Below are 25723 nucleotides of genomic sequence, written 5' to 3'. Positions count from 1 at the left end.
ATCGGTAAGCCATTTTCTTAGACTCAGTAACAGAATTGAGGCTTATAAGTTGGGCTCTATGCTGGTTGACACTATTGTGGGCTAAATCGATTTGTTTTTATCATATTTATATGACATTTGGAGTGTTTTGTGAACTTTGAAACACTTTTGGGAACGTTTATTTGCGCCTGGCAGTTGTTTAGACAGCTAATCTAGTCAGAAAGGCCCCTTCACTCTGGTATGCAGAGGGAGGAGGCCTCATTTTCGCGCCTCAGTTGCGCAGTTACTTTCTATAGGCAGTGTATGCAGCTTCACGTGAGAGGGTCCTGTGGCTGAGAAAAGGACTCAGGAAGGCTTATTTCTGTGGTGAATAACCCCTAAGGAAGGTAAAAGCCGCAGCAAAGTCTGTGGCAGGGACTGTAGTGTGTTTAAACCGGTAAATTGAACTATTAGCTCCGGTTTGCTCATTTAAGGGTTTAGAGACTTGAAATTTGGTGTGCAATACTTTCAAAGCATTAAGACACTGGGGTGTAAATTTCATAAAGATTGGATATTTCTTTGATAGTTTTTCGAACATTCAGAAATAAAGTGTGCTCTTTTTATTATTTAAAGAGACAGTAACGGTTTTGTTTAATTTTGTTTTTATTGCATTAATAGCCTGCCAAAATCTGTCTAACATGTCTGTACCTTCAGATAGCATATGTTCTGTGTGTATGGAAGCCAAGGTGGTTCCCCCTTTAAATGTATGTGCAAATTGTGCCATGGCGTCCAAACAAAGTAAGGACAGTACTGTCACATTTAATAAGGTTGCCCAAGATGATTCTTCAAATGAAGGTAGTGGGGATAGTTCATCATCCTCTCCTTCTGTGTCAACACCAGTTTTGCCCGCGCAGGCGATACCTAGTACATCTAGCGCGCCAATGCTTGTTACTATGCAGCAATTAACAGCAGAAAATTCTATAGCAGCTCTTTTATCCAAACTGCCAGCTTTTCCCAGAAAGCGTGATTGCTCAGTTTTAAATACAGAGGATGAGCAAGTAGGCGCTGACGATAATTTATCTGTTATACCCTCACATCAATCTGAGTTGGCAGTGAGGGAGGGTCTGTCTGAGGGAGAAATCTCCGATTCAGGAAAAATTTCTCAGCAGGCAGAACCTGATATCGTGGCATTTAAATTTAAGCTAGAACATCTCCGCGCCCTGCTTAAGGAGGTGCTAGCTACTCTTCATGATTGTGATTCTTTGGTGATTCCAGAGAAGTTGTGCAAAATGGACAAATTCTTAGAGGTCCCAGTGCACGCTGACGCTTTTCCGATACCTAAGAGGGTGGCGGACATAGTGACTAAGGAGTGGGAGAAGCCAGGTGTACCTTTTGTTCCACCTCCTATATTTAAGAAAATGTTCCCCATTGTAGAGGACAGTTGCGCTTTCAAAGATCCTATGGATAAAAAATTGGAAGGATTGCTTAAAAAGATTTTTGTTCAGCAAGGTTTCCTTCTTCAACCAATTTTGTGCATTATTCCTGTCACCACGGCGGCGTCTTTTTGGTTCGAGGAACTAGAAAATTCGCTCCAAAAGGAGACTCCATATGATGAAGTCATGGACAGAATTCACGCACTAAAGTTGGCTAATTCCTTTATTTTGGATGCCGCTTTTCAATTGGCAAAATTAGCGGCGAAAAATTCAGGTATTGCAATAGTGGCGCGCAGGGCGCTTTGGCTAAAATCTTGGTCGGCGGATGTGTCGTCCAAAACAAAATTGCTTAATATTCCTTTCAAAGGTAAGACCCTTTTCGGGCCAGAATTGAAGGAGATTATTTCAGACATCACTGGGGGAAAGGGCCATGCCCTCCCACAGGATAGGCCTTTCAACAGTTCCAACAGCGGAACAAGGTCTGGGTTTTTACTCAAACCTGTTTGTAGTTCCCAAAAAAGAGGGAACTTTCAGGCCAATTCTGGATTTGAAAATTCTAAACAAATTCCTCAGAGTTCCATCATTCAAAATGGAAACCATTCGGACGATTTTACCAACAATCCAGGAGGGTCAATATATGACTACCGTGGACTTAAAGGATGCGTACCTGCATATTCCTATCCACAAAGATCATCATCAGTTCCTGAGGTTCGCCTTTTTGGACAAACATTACCAGTTCGTGGCTCTTCCATTCGGTTTAGCCACTGCTCCCAGAATTTTCACAAAGGTGCTAGGGTCTCTTCTAGCGGTCCTAAGACCGAGGGGCATTGCTGCAGCACCTTACCTAGATGACATTCTAATCCAAGCGTCGTCCCTTTCCAAAGCAAGGGCTCATACAGACATTGTTTTAGCCTTTCTCAGGTTTCACGGATGGAAGGTGAACATAGAAAAGAGTTCCCTGTCTCCGTCCACAAGGGTTTCCTTTCTGGGAACAATAATAGATTCTGTGGAAATGAAGATTTTTCTGACAGAGGTCAGAAAGTTAAAGCTTCTAAACGCTTGTCGAGTTCTTCAATCTATTCCTCAGCCTTCCATAGCTCAGTGCATGGAGGTAATAGGACTAATGGTTGCAGCAATGGACGTGGTTCCTTTTGCTCTAATTCATATAAGACCATTGCAACTGTGCATGCTCAAACAGTGGAATGGGGATTATGCAGACTTGTCTCCCCAGATTCAAGTAGACCAGGTAACCAGAGACTCACTCCTCTGGTGGTTGACTCAGGATCACCTGTCTCAGGGAATGAGTTTCCGCAGACCAGAGTGGGTCATTGTCACGACCGACGCCAGGCTGGGGCGCGGTCTGGGACTCCCTGAAAGCTCAGGGTCTATGGTCTCGGGAAGAGTCTCTACTCCCGATAAACATTTTGGAACTGAGGGCGATATTCAATGCGCTCCTGGCTTGGCCTCAACTAGCGAAGGCCAGATTCATAAGATTTCAGTCGGACAACATGACGACTGTAGCGTACATCAATCATCAGGGGGGAACAAGGAGTTCCTTGGCGATGAGAGAGGTATCCAAGATCATCAAATGGGCGGAGGATCACTTCTGCCATCTTTCTGCAATTCACATCCCAGGAGTAGACAACTGGGAGGCGGATTATTTGAGTCGTCAGACTTTACATCCGGGGGAGTGGGAACTTCATCCGGAGGTCTTTGCCCAGTTAACTCAACTATGGGGCATTCCAGATATGGATCTGATGGCGTCTCGTCAGAATTCCAAGGTTCCTCGCTACGGGTCCAGATCCAGGGATCCCAAGGCGACACTAGTGGATGCATTGGCGGCGCCTTGGTCGTTCAATCTAGCTTATGTGTTTCCACCGTTCCCTCTCCTTCCCAGGCTTGTAGCCAGGATCAAACAGGAGAAGGCCTCTGTGATTCTAATAGCTCCTGCATGGCAACGCAGGACTTGGTATGCAGACCTGGTGAATATGTCATCGGCTCCACCATGGAAGCTACCGTTGAGGCAGGACCTTCTAGTACAAGGTCCATTCGAACATCCAAATCTAGTCTCTCTGCAACTGACTGCATGGAAATTGAACGCTTGATTTTGTCTAAGTGTGGGTTTTCAGATTCGGTTATAGATACTCTGGTTCAAGCCCGAAAACCTGTGACTAGGAAAATTTACCAGAAGATATGGCAAAAATATATCTGTTGGTGCGAATCCAAGAGATACTCTTGGAGTAAAATTAAAATTCCTAGGATACTTTCCTTTCTCCAAGAGGGTTTGGATAAAGGTTTGTCAGCTAGTTCTCTTAAAGGACAGATATCTGCTCTGTCTGTTTTGTTGCACAAACGTCTGGCAGCAGTGCCAGATGTACAGGCGTTTGTACAGGCATTAGTCAGAATCAAGCCTGTCTACAGACCCATGACTCCTCCTTGGAGCCTAAACTTAGTTCTTTCAGTTCTTCAAGGGGTTCCGTTTGAACCTTTACATTCCATGGATATTAAGTTACTATCTTGGAAAGTTCTGTTTTTGGTTGCTATTTCTTCTGCTAGAAGAGTTTCTGAATTATCTGCTTTGCAGTGTAATCTCCCTATCTGGTATTCCATACAGATAAGGTAGTTTTACGTACCAAGCCTGGTTTTCTTCCAAAAGTGGTTTCCAACAGGAATATTAACCAGGAAATAGTTGTTCCTTCTCTGTGTCCGAATCCAGTTTCGAAGAAGGAACGTTTGTTACATAACCTAGATGTGGTTTGTGCTTTAAAATTCTATTTAGAAGCAACAAAAGATTTCAGACAGACATCATCCTTGTTTGTCGTCTATTCTGGTAAGAGGAGAGGGCAGAAAGCTACTGCTACTTCTCTTTCTTTTTGGCTGAAAAGCATCATCCGATTGGCTTATGAGACTGCCGGACGGCAGCCTCCTGAACGAATTACAGCTCACTCTACTAGAGCTGTGGCTTCCACTTGGGCCTTCAAGAATGAGGCTTCTGTTGAACAGATCTGTAAGGCAGCGACTTGGTCTTCTCTGCATACTTTGGCCAAATTTTACAAATTCGATACTTATGCTTCTTCGGAGGCTGTTTTTGGGAGAAAGGTTTTGCAAGCTGTGGTGCCTTCCGTTTAGGTTACCTGACTTGTTCCCTCCCTTCATCCGTGTCCTAAAGCTTTGGTATTGGTTCCCACAAGTAAGGATGAAGCCGTGGACCGGACACACCAATGTAGGAGAAAACAGAATTTATGTTTACCTGATAAATTTCTTTCTCCTCCGGTGTGTCCGGTCCACGGCCCGCCCTGGCTTTTAGTCAGGTTTAAAATTTTTATTTTATGTACACTACAGTCACCACGGCACCTTATAGTTTCTCCTTTTTCTCCTAACCGTCGGTCGAATGACTGGGGGGCGGAGCCAGAGGGGGGCTATATGGACAGCTTTTTCTGTGTGCTCTCTTTGCCATTTCCTGTAGGGAATGAGAATATACCACAAGTAAGGATGAAGCCGTGGACCGGATACACACCGTAGGAGAAAGAAATTTATCAGGTAAACATAAATTCTGTTTTTGTGAGATACTGAACATGCACACTCAACTGTAACCTGCGTACCTCACACACACACACAACATACATGCACACTCATCAGTAATCTGCGTACCTCACATACACACACAACATACATGCACACTCACCAGTAACCTGCGTACCTCACACACACAACATACATGCACACTCATCAGTAATCTGCGTACCTCACATACACACACAACATACATGCACACTCATCAGTAATCTGCGTACCTCACATACACACACAACATACATGCACACTCATTAGTAATCTGCGTACCTCACATACACACAAAACATACATGCACACTCATCAGTAATCTGCGTACCTCACACACACACACACAACATACATGCACACTCATCAGTAATCTGCGTACCTCACATACACACACAACATACATGCACACTCATTAGTAATCTGCGTACCACACACACACACACACACACACAACATACATGCACACTCATCAGTAACCTGCGTACCTCACAAACACACAACATACATGCACACTCACCAGTAACCTGCGTACCTCACACACACAACATACATGCACTCATCAGTAACCTGCGTACCTCACACACACAACATACATGCAAACTCATCAGTAACCTGTGTACCTCACACACACAACATACATGCACTCATCAGTAATCTGCGTACCTCACATACACACACACACACACAACATACATGCACACTCATCAGTAATCTGCGTACCTCACATACACACACAACATACATGCACACTCATTAGTAATCTGCGTACTTCACACACACACAACATACATGCACACTCATCAGTAACCTGCGTACCTCACAAACACACAACATACATGCACACTCACCAGTAACCTGCGTACCTCACACACACAACATACATGCAAACTCATCAGTAACCTGCGTACCTCACACACACAACATACATGCAAACTCATCAGTAACCTGCGTACCTCACACACAACATACATGCCAACTCATCAGTAACCTGTGTACCTCACACACACAACATACATGCACACTCATCAGTAATCTGCGTACCTCACATACACACACAACATACATGCACACTCATTAGTAATCTGCGTACCTCACACACACACACAACATACATGCACACTCATCAGTAACCTGCGTACCTCACAAACACACAACATACATGCACACTCACCAGTAACCTGCGTACCTCACACACACACAACATACATGCACTCATCAGTAACCTGCGTACCTCACACACACAACATACATGCAAACTCATCAGTAACCTGTGTACCTCACACACACACACAACATACATGCACTCATCAGTAATCTGCGTACCTCACACACACATAACATACATGCACACTCATCAGTAACCTGCGTACCTCACACACACACAACATACACACTCATCAGTAACCTGCGTACCTCACACAAACACACACAACATACATGCACTCATCAGTAATCTGCGTACCTCACACACACACACATACATGCACACTCATCAGTAATCTGCATACCACACACACAACATACATGCAAACTCATCAGTAACCTGCGTACCTCACACACACACACAACATACATGCACTCATCAGTAATCTGCGTACCTCACACACACACATACATGCACTCATCAGTAACCTGCGTACCTCACACACACAACATACATGCACTCATCAGTAACCTGCGTACCTCACACACACACATACATGCACACTCATCAGTAACCTGCGTACCTCACAAACACACAACATACATGCACACTCATCAGAAACCTGCGTACCTCACACACACACATACACACTCATCAGTAACCTGCGTACCTCACACACACACACATACATGCACTCATCAGTAACCTGCGTACCTCACACATACACACTCAACAGTAACCTGCGTACCTCACACACACAACATACATGCACACTCATCAGTAACCTGCGTACTTCACACACACATACATGCACACTCATCAGTAACCTGCGTACCTCACACAAACACACACATACATACTCATCAGTAACCTGCGTACCTCACACACACACACAACATACATGCACACTCATCAGTAACCTGCGTACCTCACACACACAACATACATGCACACTCATCAGTAACCTGCGTACCTCACACACAACATACACACTCATCAGTAACCTGCGTACCTCACACACACACACACAACATACATGCACACTCATCAGTAACCTGCGTACTTCACACACACACACATACATGCACACTCATCAGTAACCTGCGTACCTCACACAAACACACACATACACACTCATCAGTAACCTGCATACCTCACACACACTCATCAGTAACCTGTGTACCTCACACACACACACACAAAACATACATGCACACTCATCAGTAACCTGCGTACCTCACACAAACACACAACATACATGCACACTCATCAGTAACCTGCGTACCTCACACACACACACACACACAACATACATGCACACTCATCAGTAACCTGCGTACCTCACACACACACACAACATACATGCACACTCATCAGTAACCTGCGTACCTCACACACAACATACATGCACACTCATCAGTAACCTGCGTACCTCACACACACACACACAACATACATGCACACTCATCAGTAACCTGCGTACCTCACACACACACACACAACATACATGCACACTCATCAGTAACCTGTGTACCTCACACATACACACAACATACATGCACACTCATCAGTAACCTGCGTACCTCACACACACTCATCAGTAACCTGCGTACCTCACACACAACATACATGCACACTCATCAGTAACCTGCGTACCTCACACACACACACACACAACATACATGCACACTCATCAGTAACCTGCGTACCTCACACAAACACACACATACATACACACTCATCAGTAACCTGCGTACCTCACACACACTCATCAGTAACCTGCGTACCTCACACACACTCATCAGTAACCTGCGTACCTCACACACACTCATCAGTAACCTGCGTACCTCACACACACACACACACAACATACATGCACACTCATCAGTAACCTGCGTACCTCACACACACACACACACAACATACATGCACACTCATCAGTAACCTGCGTACCTCACACACACACACACACAACATACATGCACACTCATCAGTAACCTGTGTACCTCACACATACACACAACATACATGCACACTCATCAGTAACCTGCGTACCTCACACACACACACACAACATACACACTCATCAGTAACCTGCGTACCTCACACACAACATACACACTCATCAGTAACCTGCGTACCTCACACACAACATACACACTCATTAACCTGCATACCTCACACACACACACACACACAAAATACATGCACACTCATCAGTAACCTGCGTACCTCACACACACACACAACATACATGCACACTCCTCAGTAACCTGCGTACCTCACACACACACATACACACTCATCAGTAACCTGCGTACCTCACACACACACACATACATGCACTCATCAGTAACCTGCGTACCTCACACATACACACTCAACAGTAACCTGCGTACCTCACACACACAACATACATGCACACTCATCAGTAACCTGCGTACTTCACACACACACACACATACATGCACACTCATCAGTAACCTGCGTACCTCACACAAACACACACATACATACACACTCATCAGTAACCTGCGTACCTCACACACACACACAACATACATGCACACTCATCAGTAACCTGCGTACCTCACACACACAACATACATGCACACTCATCAGTAACCTGCGTACCTCACACACAACATACACACTCATCAGTAACCTGCGTACCTCACACACACACACACAACATACATGCACACTCATCAGTAACCTGCGTACTTCACACACACACACATACATGCACACTCATCAGTAACCTGCGTACCTCACACAAACACACACATACACACTCATCAGTAACCTGCGTACCTCACACACACTCATCAGTAACCTGTGTACCTCACACACACACACAAAACATACATGCACACTCATCAGTAACCTGCGTACCTCACACAAACACACAACATACATGCACACTCATCAGTAACCTGCGTACCTCACACACACACACACACACAACATACATGCACACTCATCAGTAACCTGCGTACCTCACACACACACACAACATACATGCACACTCATCAGTAACCTGCGTACCTCACACACAACATACATGCACACTCATCAGTAACCTGCGTACCTCACACACACACACACACAACATACATGCACACTCATCAGTAACCTGCGTACCTCACACACACACACACAACATACATGCACACTCATCAGTAACCTGTGTACCTCACACATACACACAACATACATGCACACTCATCAGTAACCTGCGTACCTCACACACACTCATCAGCAACCTGCGTACCTCACACACAACATACATGCACACTCATCAGTAACCTGCGTACCTCACACACACACACACACAACATACATGCACACTCATCAGTAACCTGCGTACCTCACACAAACACACACATACATACACACTCATCAGTAACCTGCGTACCTCACACACACTCATCAGTAACCTGCGTACCTCACACACACTCATCAGTAACCTGCGTACCTCACACACACTCATCAGTAACCTGCGTACCTCACACACACACACACACAACATACATGCACACTCATCAGTAACCTGCGTACCTCACACACACACACACACACAACATACATGCACACTCATCAGTAACCTGCGTACCTCACACACACACACACAACATACATGCACACTCATCAGTAACCTGTGTACCTCACACATACACACAACATACATGCACACTCATCAGTAACCTGCGTACCTCACACACACACACACACAACATACACACTCATCAGTAACCTGCGTACCTCACACACAACATACACACTCATTAACCTGCATACCTCACACACACACACACACACAAAATACATGCACACTCATCAGTAACCTGCGTACCTCACACACACACACAACATACATGCACACTCATCAGTAACCTGCGTACCTCACACACACACACACAACATACATGCACACTTATCAGTAACCTGAGTACCTCACACACACACAACATACATGCACACTCATCAGTAACCTGTGTACCTCACACACACAACATACATGCACACTCATCAGTAACCTGGGTACCTCACACATACACACACACCATACATGCAAACTCATCAGTAACCTGCGTACCTCACACATACACACACAACATACATGCACACTCATCAGTAACCTGCGTACCTCACACACACATAACATACATGCACACTCATCAGTAACCTGCGTACCTCACACACACAACATACATGCACACTCATCAGTAACCTGGGTACCTCACACATACACACACACCATAAATGCAAACTCATCAGTAACCTGCGTACCTCACACATACACACACAACATACATGCACACTCATCAGTAACCTGCGTACCTCACACACACAACATACATGCACACTCATCAGTAACCTGCGTACCTCACATACACACACAAACATGCACACTCATCAGTAACCTGCGTACCTCACACAAACATACACATACATACACAGTCATCAGTAACCTGCGTACCTCACACACACACAACATACATGCACACTCATCAGTAACCTGCGTACCTCACACACACACATACATGCACGCTCATCAGTAACCAGCGTACCTCACACACACACACACACACACACAACATACATGCACACTCATCAGTAACCTGCGTACCTCACACACACACACAATATACATGCACACTCATCAGTAACGTGCGTACCTCACACACACACACACACAACATACATGCACACTCATCAGTAACCTGCGTACCTCACACACACACAACATACATGCACACTCATCAGTAAGCTGCGTACCTCACACACACACAACATACATGCACACTCATCAGTAACCTGCGTACTTCACACACACACACACACACACACACATACATGCACACTCATCAGTAACCTGCGTACCTCACACACACACACACACTCATCAGTAACCTGCGTACCTCACATACACAACATACATGAACACTCATCAGTAACCTGCGTACCTCACACACACAACATACATGCACACTCATCAGTAACCTGCGTACCTCACACACACACAACATACATGCACACTCATCAGTAACGTGCGTACCTCACACACACACACAACATACATGCACACTCATCAGTAACCTGCGTACCTCACACACACACACACACACCATACATGCACACTCATCAGTAACCTGCGTACCTCACACACACACAACATACACACTCATCAGTTACCTGCGTACCTCACACAGACACACACACAACATACATGCACACTTATCAGTAACCTGCGTACCACACACACACACAACATACATGCACACTCATTAGTAACCTGCGTACCTCACACACACAACATACATGCACACTCATCAGTAACCTGCGTACCTCACACACACACAACATACACACTCATCAGTAACCTGCGTACCTCACACAAACACACACAGCATACATACACACTCATCAGTAAACTACGTACCTCACACACACACACACAACATATATGCACACTCATCAGTAACCTGCATACCTCACACACACACACAACATACATGCACACTCATCAGTAACCTGCGTATCTCACACACACAACATACACACATCAGTAACCTGCGTACCTCACACACACACACAACATACATGCACACTCATCAGTAACCTGCGTACCTCACATACAACATACATGCACACTCATCAGTAACCTGAGTACCTCACACACACACACAACATACACACTGATCAGTAACCTGCGTACCTCACACACACACAACATACATGTACACTCATCAGTATCCTGCGTACCTCACACACACGCGTAACATACATGCACACTCATCAGTAACCTGCGTACCTCACACATACACACACACCATAAATGCAAACTCATCAGTAACCTGCGTACCTCACACATACACACACAACATACATGCACACTCATCAGTAACCTGCGTACCTCACACACACAACATACATGCACACTCATCAGTAACCTGCGTACCTCACACACACAACATACATGCACACTCATCAGTAACCTGCGTACCTCACATACACACACATACATGCACACTCATCAGTAACCTGCGTACCTCACACAAACATACACATACATACACAGTCATCAGTAACCTGCGTACCTCACACACACACACACAACATACATGCACACTCATCAGTAACCTGCGTACCTCACACACACACATACATGCACGCTCATCAGTAACCTGCGTACCTCTCACACACACACACACAACATACATGCACACTCATCAATAACCTGCGTACCTCACACACACACATACATGCACACTCATCAGTAACCTGCGTACCTCACACACACACAATATACATGCACACTCATCAGTAACGTGCGTACCTCACACACACACACACAACATACATGCACACTCATCAGTAACCTGCGTACCTCACACACACACAACATACATGCACACTCATCAGTAAGCTGCGTACCTCACACACACACAACATACATGCACACTCATCAGTAACCTGCGTACTTCACACACACACACACACACACACACACACACATACATATACACTCATCAGTAACCTGCGTACCTCACACACACAACATACATGAACACTCATCAGTAACCTGCGTACCTCACACACACAACATACATGCACACTCATCAGTAACCTGCGTACCTCACACACACACAACATACATGCACACTCATCAGTAACGTGCGTACCTCACACACACACAACATACATGCACACTCATCAGTAACCTGCGTACCTCACACACACACACACCATACATGCACACTCATCAGTAACCTGCGTACCTCACACACACACACACACAACATACATGCACACTCATCAGTAACCTGCGTACCTCACACACACACATACATGCACGCTCATCAGTAACCTGCGTACCTCTCACACACACACACACAACATACATGCACACTCATCAATAACCTGCGTACCTCACACACACACATACATGCACACTCATCAGTAACCTGCGTACCTCACACACACACAATATACATGCACACTCATCAGTAACGTGCGTACCTCACACACACACACACACAACATACATGCACACTCATCAGTAACCTGCGTACCTCACACACACACAACATACATGCACACTCATCAGTAAGCTGCGTACCTCACACACACAACATACATGCACACTCATCAGTAACCTGCATACTTCACACACACACACATACATATACACTCATCAGTAACCTGCGTACCTCACACACACACACACTCATCAGTAACCTGCGTACCTCACACACACAACATAGATGAACACTCATCAGTAACCTGCGTACCTCACACACACAACATACATGCACACTCATCAGTAACCTGCGTACCTCACACACACACAACATACATGCACACTCATCAGTAACGTGCGTACCTCACACACACACACAACATACATGCACACTCATCAGTAACCTGCGTACCTCACACACACACACACCATACATGCACACTCATCAGTAACCTGCGTACCTCACACACACACAACATACACACTCATCAGTAACCTGCGTACCTCACACAGACACACACACAACATACATGCACACTTATCAGTAACCTGCGTACCACACACACACAACATACATGCACACTCATTAGTAACCTGCGTACCTCACACACACAACATACATGCACACTCATCAGTAACCTGTGTACCTCACACATACACACAACATACATGCACACTCATCAGTAACCTGAGTACCTCACACACACACACACAACATACACACTCATCAGTAACCTGCGTACCTCACACAAACACACACAGCATACATACACACTCATCAGTAAACTGCGTACCTCACACACACACACAACATATATGCACACTCATCAGTAACCTGCATACCTCACACACACACACAACATACATGCACACTCATCAGTAACCTGCGTATCTCACACACACAACATACACACATCAGTAACCTGCGTACCTCACACACACACAACATACATGCACACTCATCAGTAACCTGCGTACCTCACACACAACATACATGCACAGTCATCAGTAACCTGAGTACCTCACACACACACAACATACACACTCATCAGTAACCTGCGTACCTCACACACACACACAACATACATGCACACTGATCAGTAACCTGCGTACCTCACACACACACACAACATACATGAACACTCATCAGTAACCTGCGTACCTCACACACACACACACAACATACATGCACACTCATCAGTAACCTGCGTACCTCACACACACAACATACATGCACACTCATCAGTAACCTGAGTACCTCACACACAACATACACACTCATCAGTAACCTGCGTACCTCACACACACACACAACATACATGCACACTCATCCGTAACCTGCGTACCTCACATACACACACACACAACATACACACTCATCAGTAACCTGCGTACCTCACACACACACAACATACATGCACACTCATCAGTAACCTGCGTACCTCACACACACAACATACATACACACTCATCAGTAACCTGCGTACCACACACACAACATACATACACACACACACTCATCAGTAACCTGCGTACCTCACACATACACACAACATACATGCACACTCATCAGTAACCTGCGTACCTCACACACACAACATACATGCACACTCATCAGTAACCTGCGTACCTCACACACACAACATACATGCACACTCATCAGTAACCTGCGTACCTCACACACACAACATACATGCACACTCATCAGTAACCTGCGTACCTCACACACACAACATACATGCACACTCATCAGTAACCTGCGTACCTCACACACACACACACATGCACACTCATCAGTAACCTGCGTACCTCACACACACACATGCACACTCATCAGTAACCTGCGTACCTCACACACACACAACATGCATGCACACTCATCAGTAACCTGTGTACCTCACACACACACACAACATACATGCACTCATCAGTAACCTGAGTACCTCACACACACACATACATGCACACTCACCAGTAACCTGCGTACCTCACACACAACATACATGCACACTCATCAGTAACCTGTGTACCTCACACACACACACAACATACATGCACACTCATCAGTAACCTGCGTACCTCACACACACACACACTCATCAGTAACCTGCGTACCTCACACACACAACATACATGAACACTCATCAGTAACTTGCGTACCTCACACACACAACATACATGCACACTCATCAGTAACCTGCGTACCTCACACACACACAACATACATGCACACTCATCAGTAACGTGCGTACCTCACACACACACACAACATACATGCACACTCATCAGTAACCTGCGTACCTCACACACACACACACACACACACACACACACACCATACATGCACACTCATCAGTAACCTGCGTACCTCACACACACACAACATACACACTCATCAGTAACCTGCGTACCTCACACAGACACACACACAACATACATGCACACTTATCAGTAACCTGCGTACCACACACACACAACATACATGCACACTCATTAGTAACCTGCGTACCTCACACACACAACATACATGCACACTCATCAGTAACCTGTGTACCTCACACATACACACAACATACATGCACACTCATCAGTAACCTGCGTACCTCACACACACACAACATACACACTCATCAGTAACCTGCATACCTCACACAAACACACACAGCATACATACACACTCATCAGTAAACTACGTACCTCACACACACACACACAACATATATGCACACTCATCAGTAACCTGCATACCTCACATAGACACACATACATGCACACTCATCAGTAACCTGCATACCTCACACAAACATACACATACATACACAGTCATCAGTAACCTGCGTACCTCACACACACACACACAACATACATGCACACTCATCAGTAACCTGCGTACCTCACACAAACACACACAGCATACATACACACTCATCAGTAAACTACGTACCTCACACACACACACACAACATATATGCACACTCATCAGTAACCTGCATACCTCACACACACACACAACATACATGCACACTCATCAGTAACCTGCGTATCTCACACACACAACATACACACATCAGTAACCTGCGTACCTCACACACACACAACATACATGCACACTCATCAGTAACCTGCGTACCTCACATACAACATACATGCACACTCATCAGTAACCTGAGTACCTCACACACACACAACATACACACTCATCAGTAACCTGCGTACCTCACACACACACAACATACATGCACACTGATCAGTAACCTGCGTACCTCACACACACACAACATACATGTACACTCATCAGTATCCTGCGTACCTCACACACACGCGTAACATACATGCACACTCATCAGTAACCTGCGTACCTCACACATACACACACACCATAAATGCAAACTCATCAGTAACCTGCGTACCTCACACATACACACACAACATACATGCACACTCATCAGTAACCTGCGTACCTCACACACACAACATACATGCACACTCATCAGTAACCTGCGTACCTCACATACACACACATACATGCACACTCATCAGTAACCTGCGTACCTCACACAAACATACACATACATACACAGTCATCAGTAACCTGCGTACCTCACACACACACACACAACATACATGCACACTCATCAGTAACCTGCGTACCTCACACACACACATACATGCACGCTCATCAGTAACCTGCGTACCTCTCACACACACACACACAACATACATGCACACTCATCAATAACCTGCGTACCTCACACACACACATACATGCACACTCATCAGTAACCTGTGTACCTCACACACACACAATATACATGCACACTCATCAGTAACGTGCGTACCTCACACACACACACACACACACACATACATGCACACTCATCAGTAACCTGCGTACCTCACACACACACAACATACATGCACACTCATCAGTAAGCTGCGTACCTCACACACACACAACATACATGCACACTCATCAGTAACCTGCGTACTTCACACACACACACACACACATACATATACACTCATCAGTAACCTGCGTACCTCACAAACACACACACTCATCAGTAACCTGCGTACCTCACACACACAACATACATGAACACTCATCAGTAACCTGCGTACCTCACACACACAACATACATGCACACTCATCAGTAACCTGCGTACCTCACACACACACAACATACATGCACACTCATCAGTAACCTGCGTACCTCACACACACACAACATACATGCACACTCATCAGTAACCTGCGTACCTCACACACACACACCATACATGCACACTCATCAGTAACCTGCGTACCTCACACACACACACAACATACACACTCATCAGTAACCTGCGTACCTCACACAGACACACACACAACATACATGCACACTTATCAGTAACCTGCGTACCACACACACACAACATACATGCACACTCATTAGTAACCTACGTACCTCACACACACAACATACATGCACACTCATCAGTAACCTGTGTACCTCACACATACACACAACATACATGCACACTCATCAGTAACCTGAGTACCTCACACACACACACAACATACACACTCATCAGTAACCTGCGTACCTCACACAAACACACACAGCATACATACACACTCATCAGTAAACTGCGTACCTCACACACACACACAACATATATGCACACTCATCAGTAACCTGCATACCTCACACACACACACAACATACATGCACACTCATCAGTAACCTGCGTATCTCACACACACAACATACACACATCAGTAACCTGCGTACCTCACACACACACACACACACAACATACACGCACACTCATCAGTAACCTGCGTACCTCACACACAACATACATGCACAGTCATCAGTAACCTGAGTACCTCACACACACACAACATACACACTCATCAGTAACCTGCGTACCTCACACACACACAACATACATGCACACTGATCAGTAACCTGCGTACCTCACACACACACACAACATACATGAACACTCATCAGTAACCTGCGTACCTCACACACACACACACAACATACATGCACACTCATCAGTAACCTGCGTACCTCACACACACAACATACATGCACACTCATCAGTAACCTGAGTACCTCACACACAACATACACACTCATCAGTAACCTGCGTACCTCACACACACACACAACATACATGCACACTCATCAGTAACCTGCGTACCTCACATACACACACACACAACATACACACTCATCAGTAACCTGCGTACCTCACACACACACAACATACATGCACACTCATCAGTAACCTGCGTACCTCACACACACAACTTACATACACACTCATCAGTAACCTGCGTACCACACACACAACATACATACACACACACACTCATCAGTAACCTGCGTACCTCACACATACACACAACATACATGCACACTCATCAGTAACCTGCGTACCTCACACACACAACATACATGCGCACTCATCAGTAACCTGCGTACCTCACACACACAACATACATGCACACTCATCAGTAACCTGCGTACCTCACACACACAACATACATGCACACTCATCAGTAACCTGCGTACCTCACACACACAACATACATGCACACTCATCAGTAACCTGCGTACCTCACACACACACACACATGCACACTCATCAGTAACCTGCGTACCTCACACACACACACACATGCACACTCATCAGTAACCTGCGTACCTCACACACACACAACATGCATGCACACTCATCAGTAACCTGTGTACCTCACACACACACACAACATACATGCACTCATCAGTAACCTGCGTACCTCACACATACACACAACATACATGCACACTCATCAGTAACCTGCGTACCTCACACACAACATACATGCACACTCATCAGTAACCTGCGTACCTCACACACACACAACATACATGCACACTCATCAGTAACCTGCGTACCTCACACACACAACATACATGAACACTCATCAGTAACCTGCGTACCTCACACACACACAACATACATGCACACTCATCAGTAACCTGCGTACCTCACACACACACACACACACAATACATGCACACTCATCAGTAACCTGCGTACCTCACACACACACAACATACACACTCATCAGTAACCTGCGTACCTCACACAGACACACACACAACATACATGCACACTTATCAGTAACCTGCGTACCACACACACACAACATACATGCACACTCATTAGTAACCTGCGTACCTCACAAACACAACATACATGCACACTCATCAGTAACCTATGTACCTCACACATACACACAACATACATGCACACTCATCAGTAACCTGCGTACCTCACACACAACACAACATACACACTCATCAGTAACCTGCGTACCTCACACAAACACACACAGCATACATACACACTCATCAGTAAACTACGTACCTCACACACACAACATATATGCACACTCATCAGTAACCTGCATACCTCACATACACACACATACATGCACACTCATCAGTAACCTGCGTACCTCACACAAACATACACATACATACACAGTCATCAGTAACCTGCGTACCTCACACACACACACACAACATACATGCACACTCATCAGTAACCTGCGTACCTCACACAAACACACACAGCATACATACACACTCATCAGTAAACTACGTACCTCACACACACACACACAACATATATGCACACTCATCAGTAACCTGCATACCTCACACACACACACAACATACATGCACACTCATCAGTAACCTGCGTATCTCACACACACAACATACACACATCAGTAACCTGCGTACCTCACACACACACACACAACATACATGCACACTCATCAGTAACCTGCGTACCTCACATACAACATACATGCACACTCATCAGTAACCTGAGTACCTCACACACACACAACATACACACTCATCAGTAACCTGCGTACCTCACACACACACAACATACATGCACACTGATCAGTAACCTGCGTACCTCACACACACACAACATACATGTACACTCATCAGTATCCTGCGTACCTCACACACACGCGTAACATACATGCACACTCATCAGTAACCTGCGTACCTCACACATACACACACACCATAAATGCAAACTCATCAGTAACCTGCGTACCTCACACATACACACACAACATACATGCACACTCATCAGTAACCTGCGTACCTCACACACACAACATACATGCACACTCATCAGTAACCTGCGTACCTCACATACACACACATACATGCACACTCATCAGTAACCTGCGTACCTCACACAAACATACACATACATACACAGTCATCAGTAACCTGCGTACCTCACACACACACACACAACATACATGCACACTCATCAGTAACCTGCGTACCTCACACACACACATACATGCACGCTCATCAGTAACCTGCGTACCTCTCACACACACACACACACAACATACATGCACACTCATCAATAACCTGCGTACCTCACACACACACATACATGCACACTCATCAGTAACCTGTGTACCTCACACACACACAATATACATGCACACTCATCAGTAACGTGCGTACCTCACACACACACACACACAACATACATGCACACTCATCAGTAACCTGCGTACCTCACACACACACAACATACATGCACACTCATCAGTAAGCTGCGTACCTCACACACACACAACATACATGCACACTCATCAGTAACCTGCGTACTTCACACACACACACACACACACATACATATACACTCATCAGTAACCTGCGTACCTCACAAACACAACATACATGAACACTCATCAGTAACCTGCGTACCTCACACACACAACATACATGCACACTCATCAGTAACCTGCGTACCTCACACACACACAACATACATGCACACTCATCAGTAACCTGCGTACCTCACACACACACAACATACATGCACACTCATCAGTAACCTGCGTACCTCACACACACACACACCATACATGCACACTCATCAGTAACCTGCGTACCTCACACACACACAACATACACACTCATCAGTAACCTGCGTACCTCACACAGACACACACACAACATACATGCACACTTATCAGTAACCTGCGTACCACACACACACAACATACATGCACACTCATTAGTAACCTACGTACCTCACACACACAACATACATGCACACTCATCAGTAACCTGTGTACCTCACACATACACACAACATACATGCACACTCATCAGTAACCTGAGTACCTCACACACACACACACACACACAACATACACACTCATCAGTAACCTGCGTACCTCACACAAACACACACAGCATACATACACACTCATCAGTAAACTGCGTACCTTACACACACACACAACATATATGCACACTCATCAGTAACCTGCATACCTCACACACACACACAACATACATGCACACTCATCAGTAACCTGCGTATCTCACACACACAACATACACACATCAGTAACCTGCGTACCTCACACACACACACACACACAACATACATGCACACTCATCAGTAACCTGCGTACCTCACACACAACATACATGCACAGTCATCAGTAACCTGAGTACCTCACACACACACAACATACACACTCATCAGTAACCTGCGTACCTCACACACACACAACATACATGCACACTGATCAGTAACCTGCGTACCTCACACACACACACAACATACATGAACACTCATCAGTAACCTGCGTACCTCACACACACACACACACACAACATACATGCACACTCATCAGTAACCTGCGTACCTCACACACACAACATACATGCACACTCATCAGTAACCTGAGTACCTCACACACAACATACACACTCATCAGTAACCTGCGTACCTCACACACACAACATACATGCACACTCATCAGTAACCTGCGTACCTCACATACACACACACACAACATACACACTCATCAGTAACCTGCGTACCTCACACACACACAACATACATGCACACTCATCAGTAACCTGCGTACCTCACACACACAACATACATACACACTCATCAGTAACCTGCGTACCACACACACAACATACATACACACACACACTCATCAGTAACCTGCGTACCTCACACATACACACAACATACATGCACACTCATCAGTAACCTGCGTACCTCACACACAACATACATGCGCACTCATCAGTAACCTGCGTACCTCACACACACAACATACATGCACACTCATCAGTAACCTGCGTACCTCACACACACAACATACATGCACACTCATCAGTAACCTGCGTACCTCACACACACAACATACATGCACACTCATCAGTAACCTGCGTACCTCACACACACACACACATGCACACTCATCAGTAACCTGCGTACCTCACACACACACACACACACATGCACACTCATCAGTAACCTGCGTACCTCACACACACACAACATGCATGCACACTCATCAGTAACCTGTGTACCTCACACACACACACAACATACATGCACTCATCAGTAACCTGCGTACCTCACACACACACATACATGCACACTCACCAGTAACCTGCGTACCTCACACACACACACACAACATACATGCACACTCATCAGTAACCTGTGTACCTCACACACACACAACATACATGCACACTCATCAGTAACCTGCGTACCTCACACACACACACAACATACATGCACACTTGCCCATAACTTGTATAACTCAGACACATTACACGTGCAAACTCACCTGGGCTGATACCGTCACTGGTTTCCTCATCTGGGGCTCCCAGCTGACGCCTCATATACAGATCTTCTGTTAGCTCAACTTTTACTATATCAGCTTTATCGTCATCTGTACAAATAAAGCAGATTCAGTGTTTATATCACATGATCTAGTGCTTATATCACATGATCTAGGGTTTATAGCACATGATCTAGGGTTTATAGCACATGATCTAGTGCTTATATTAGATGATCTTGGGTTCATAGCACATGATCTAGTGTTTATATCACATGATCTAGTACTTATATCACATGATCTAGTGTTTATAGCACATGATCTAGTGTCTATAGCACATGATCTAGTGTCTATAGCACATGATCTAGTGTCTATATCACATCATCTAGTGCTTATATCACATCATCTAGTGCTTATATCACACGATCTAGGGTTTATAGCACATGATCTAGTGCTTATATCAAGATCTAGTGTTTATAGCACATGATCTAGGGTTTATAGCACATGATCTAGTGCTTATATCACATGATCTAGTGTTTATAGCACATGATCTAGTGTCTATATCACATGATCTAGTGCTTATATCACATCATCTAGTGCTTATATCATATGATCTAGGGTTTATAGCACATGATCTAGTGTCTATATCACATGATCTAGTGCTTATATCATATGATCTAGTGCTTATATCATATGATCTAGTGCTTATATCATATGATCTAGGGTTTATAGCACATGATCTAATGTTTAAATCACATAATCTAGGGTTTATATAACATGATCTAGTCTTTATATCACACAATCTAGTGTTTATATCACATGATCTAGTGTTTATATCACATGATCTAGTGTTTATATCACATGATCTAGTGTTTATATCACATGATCTAGTGTTTATATCACATGATCTAGTGCTTATATCACATGATCTAGGGTTTATAGCACATGATCTAATGTTTAAATCACATAATCTAGGGTTTATATCACATGAGCTAGTGTTTATATCAGCTAGTGTTTATATCACATGATCTAGTGTTTATATCACATGATCTAGTGTTTATATCACATGATCTAGTGTTTATATCACATGATCTAGTGCTTATATCACATGATCTAATGTTTAAATCACATAATCTAGGGTTTATATCACATGAGCTAGTGTTTATATCAGCTAGTGTTTATATCACATGATCTAATGTCTACATCACATGATCTTGGGTTTATATCACATGTTCTAATGTTTATATCACATTGTGACAGACCCTTCTGTCAGAACTGAAGGAGTTAACTTTGTTCAGCTTTAAGAAGCTATTTTCTAAAGACAGGTTCACTGGCCTCAGCTATTGTGTACTGTAATTAAGTCTAGTGATAAACATTCCCATTGTTTAATCACCTCCAGAGTCAGACTGCTAGTTGATAAGATGGACTGCATTGTTTTCTTGTGTTTAAATTGTTATCTGCTTAAGTAATGTAATTCTATTGTGGCATGTCAAAGGGCGTTTGCTCTCTATCTAATGTACAATATTCTTTCAAACCCCCAGCTGGGGTCAGACCTGAATAAATACTAGGCATATAGCCTTTAATAAATGGCATTCTGTTTTAACCTTCAAATGTGGAGCCTGGTCTCATGTTTGAGGAGGGGAATTAGCTGGTTGTGAGTTGTTGATCTCACATTCAGGGCATCATCCATCTGGTATTAACCCTTGGTATCCTGTTGGTACCGTAACACACATGATCTAGTGTTTATATCACATGATTATATCACATGATCTAATGATGATATCACATGATCTAGGGTATGTATCACATGATCTAGGGTTTATATCACATGATCTAGGGTTTATATCACATGATCTAGGGTATATATCACATGATCTAGGGTTTATATCACATGATCTAGGGTTTATATCACATGATCTAGGGTTTATATCCCATGATCTAGGGTTTATATCCCATGATCTAGGGTTTATATCCCATGATCTAGTTTTCATAACTTCACAATAAAACAGTTTGTGTATTTCCCAGACAGAAAAATCGCACCAAATACACACTCTGTTACTTTCCCATCTGTTCTTTTAATTTTTTTGCTTAAACGAACAATAAGCACCACATATATTAACATAACTTTTAAAACAGCATGAATAAAACAAGGGTTAAATAACTGTGTTATCTGCGCTTATTAACCAGACAGTAAACTACATAAGAGAGCAGTAGGTAACTGTGTGCACAGCCCCAGCGCTTATAAACGAGACAGTAAACTACATGAGAGCAGTAAGTAACTGTGTGCACAGCCCCAGCACTTATAAACCAGACAGTAAACTACATGAGAGAGCAGTAACTGTGTGCACAGCCCCAGCACTTATAAACCAGACAGTAAACTACATAAGAGAGCAGTAGGTAACTGTGTGCACAGCCCCAGCGCTTATAAACGAGACAGTAAACTACATGAGAGCAGTAAGTAACTGTGTGCACAGCCCCAGCACTTATAAACCAGACAGTAAACTACATGAGAGAGCAGTAACTGTGTGCACAGCCCCAGCACTTATAAACCAGACAGTAAACTACATAAGAGAGCAGTAGGTAACTGTGTGCACAGCCCCAGCGCTTATAAACGAGACAGTAAACTACATGAGAGCAGTAAGTAACTGTGTGCACAGCCCCAGCACTTATAAACCAGACAGTAAACTACATGAGAGCAGTAAGTAACTGTGTGCACAGCCTCAGCACTTATAAACCAGACAGTAAACTACATAAGAGAGCAGTAAGTAACTGTGTGCACAGCCCCAGCACTTATAAACCAGACAGTAAACTACATAAGAGAGCAGTAAGTAACTGAGAGCACAGCCCCAGCACTTATAAACCAGACAGTAAACTACATAAGAGAGAAGTAAGTAACT

General features: G+C 44.4%; 1 protein-coding gene across 2 annotated transcripts in view; it reads right to left on the bottom strand.

Annotated features, from left to right (window-relative positions):
* Nucleotides 1-25723, bottom strand: part of LOC128666722 (gastrula zinc finger protein XlCGF7.1-like) — a 127843-nt gene that overhangs the window by 61202 nt on the left and 40918 nt on the right. Inside the window, exon 4 of one of the 2 annotated variants that reach the window (XM_053721469.1) lies at nucleotides 22836-22940. The exons of the other annotated variant lie outside the window; for it this stretch is intronic. Coding sequence (XP_053577444.1) covers nucleotides 22836-22940 — 105 coding nt within the window. The remainder of the gene's footprint in view (nucleotides 1-22835; nucleotides 22941-25723) is intronic. 2 annotated transcript variants of the gene reach the window in all.

This window comes from Bombina bombina, chromosome 7 (assembly GCF_027579735.1).
Source record: "Bombina bombina isolate aBomBom1 chromosome 7, aBomBom1.pri, whole genome shotgun sequence".
Taxonomy (NCBI): Eukaryota; Metazoa; Chordata; class Amphibia; order Anura; family Bombinatoridae; genus Bombina; species Bombina bombina.
This window is presented reverse-complemented; position numbering and strand designations above follow the sequence as displayed.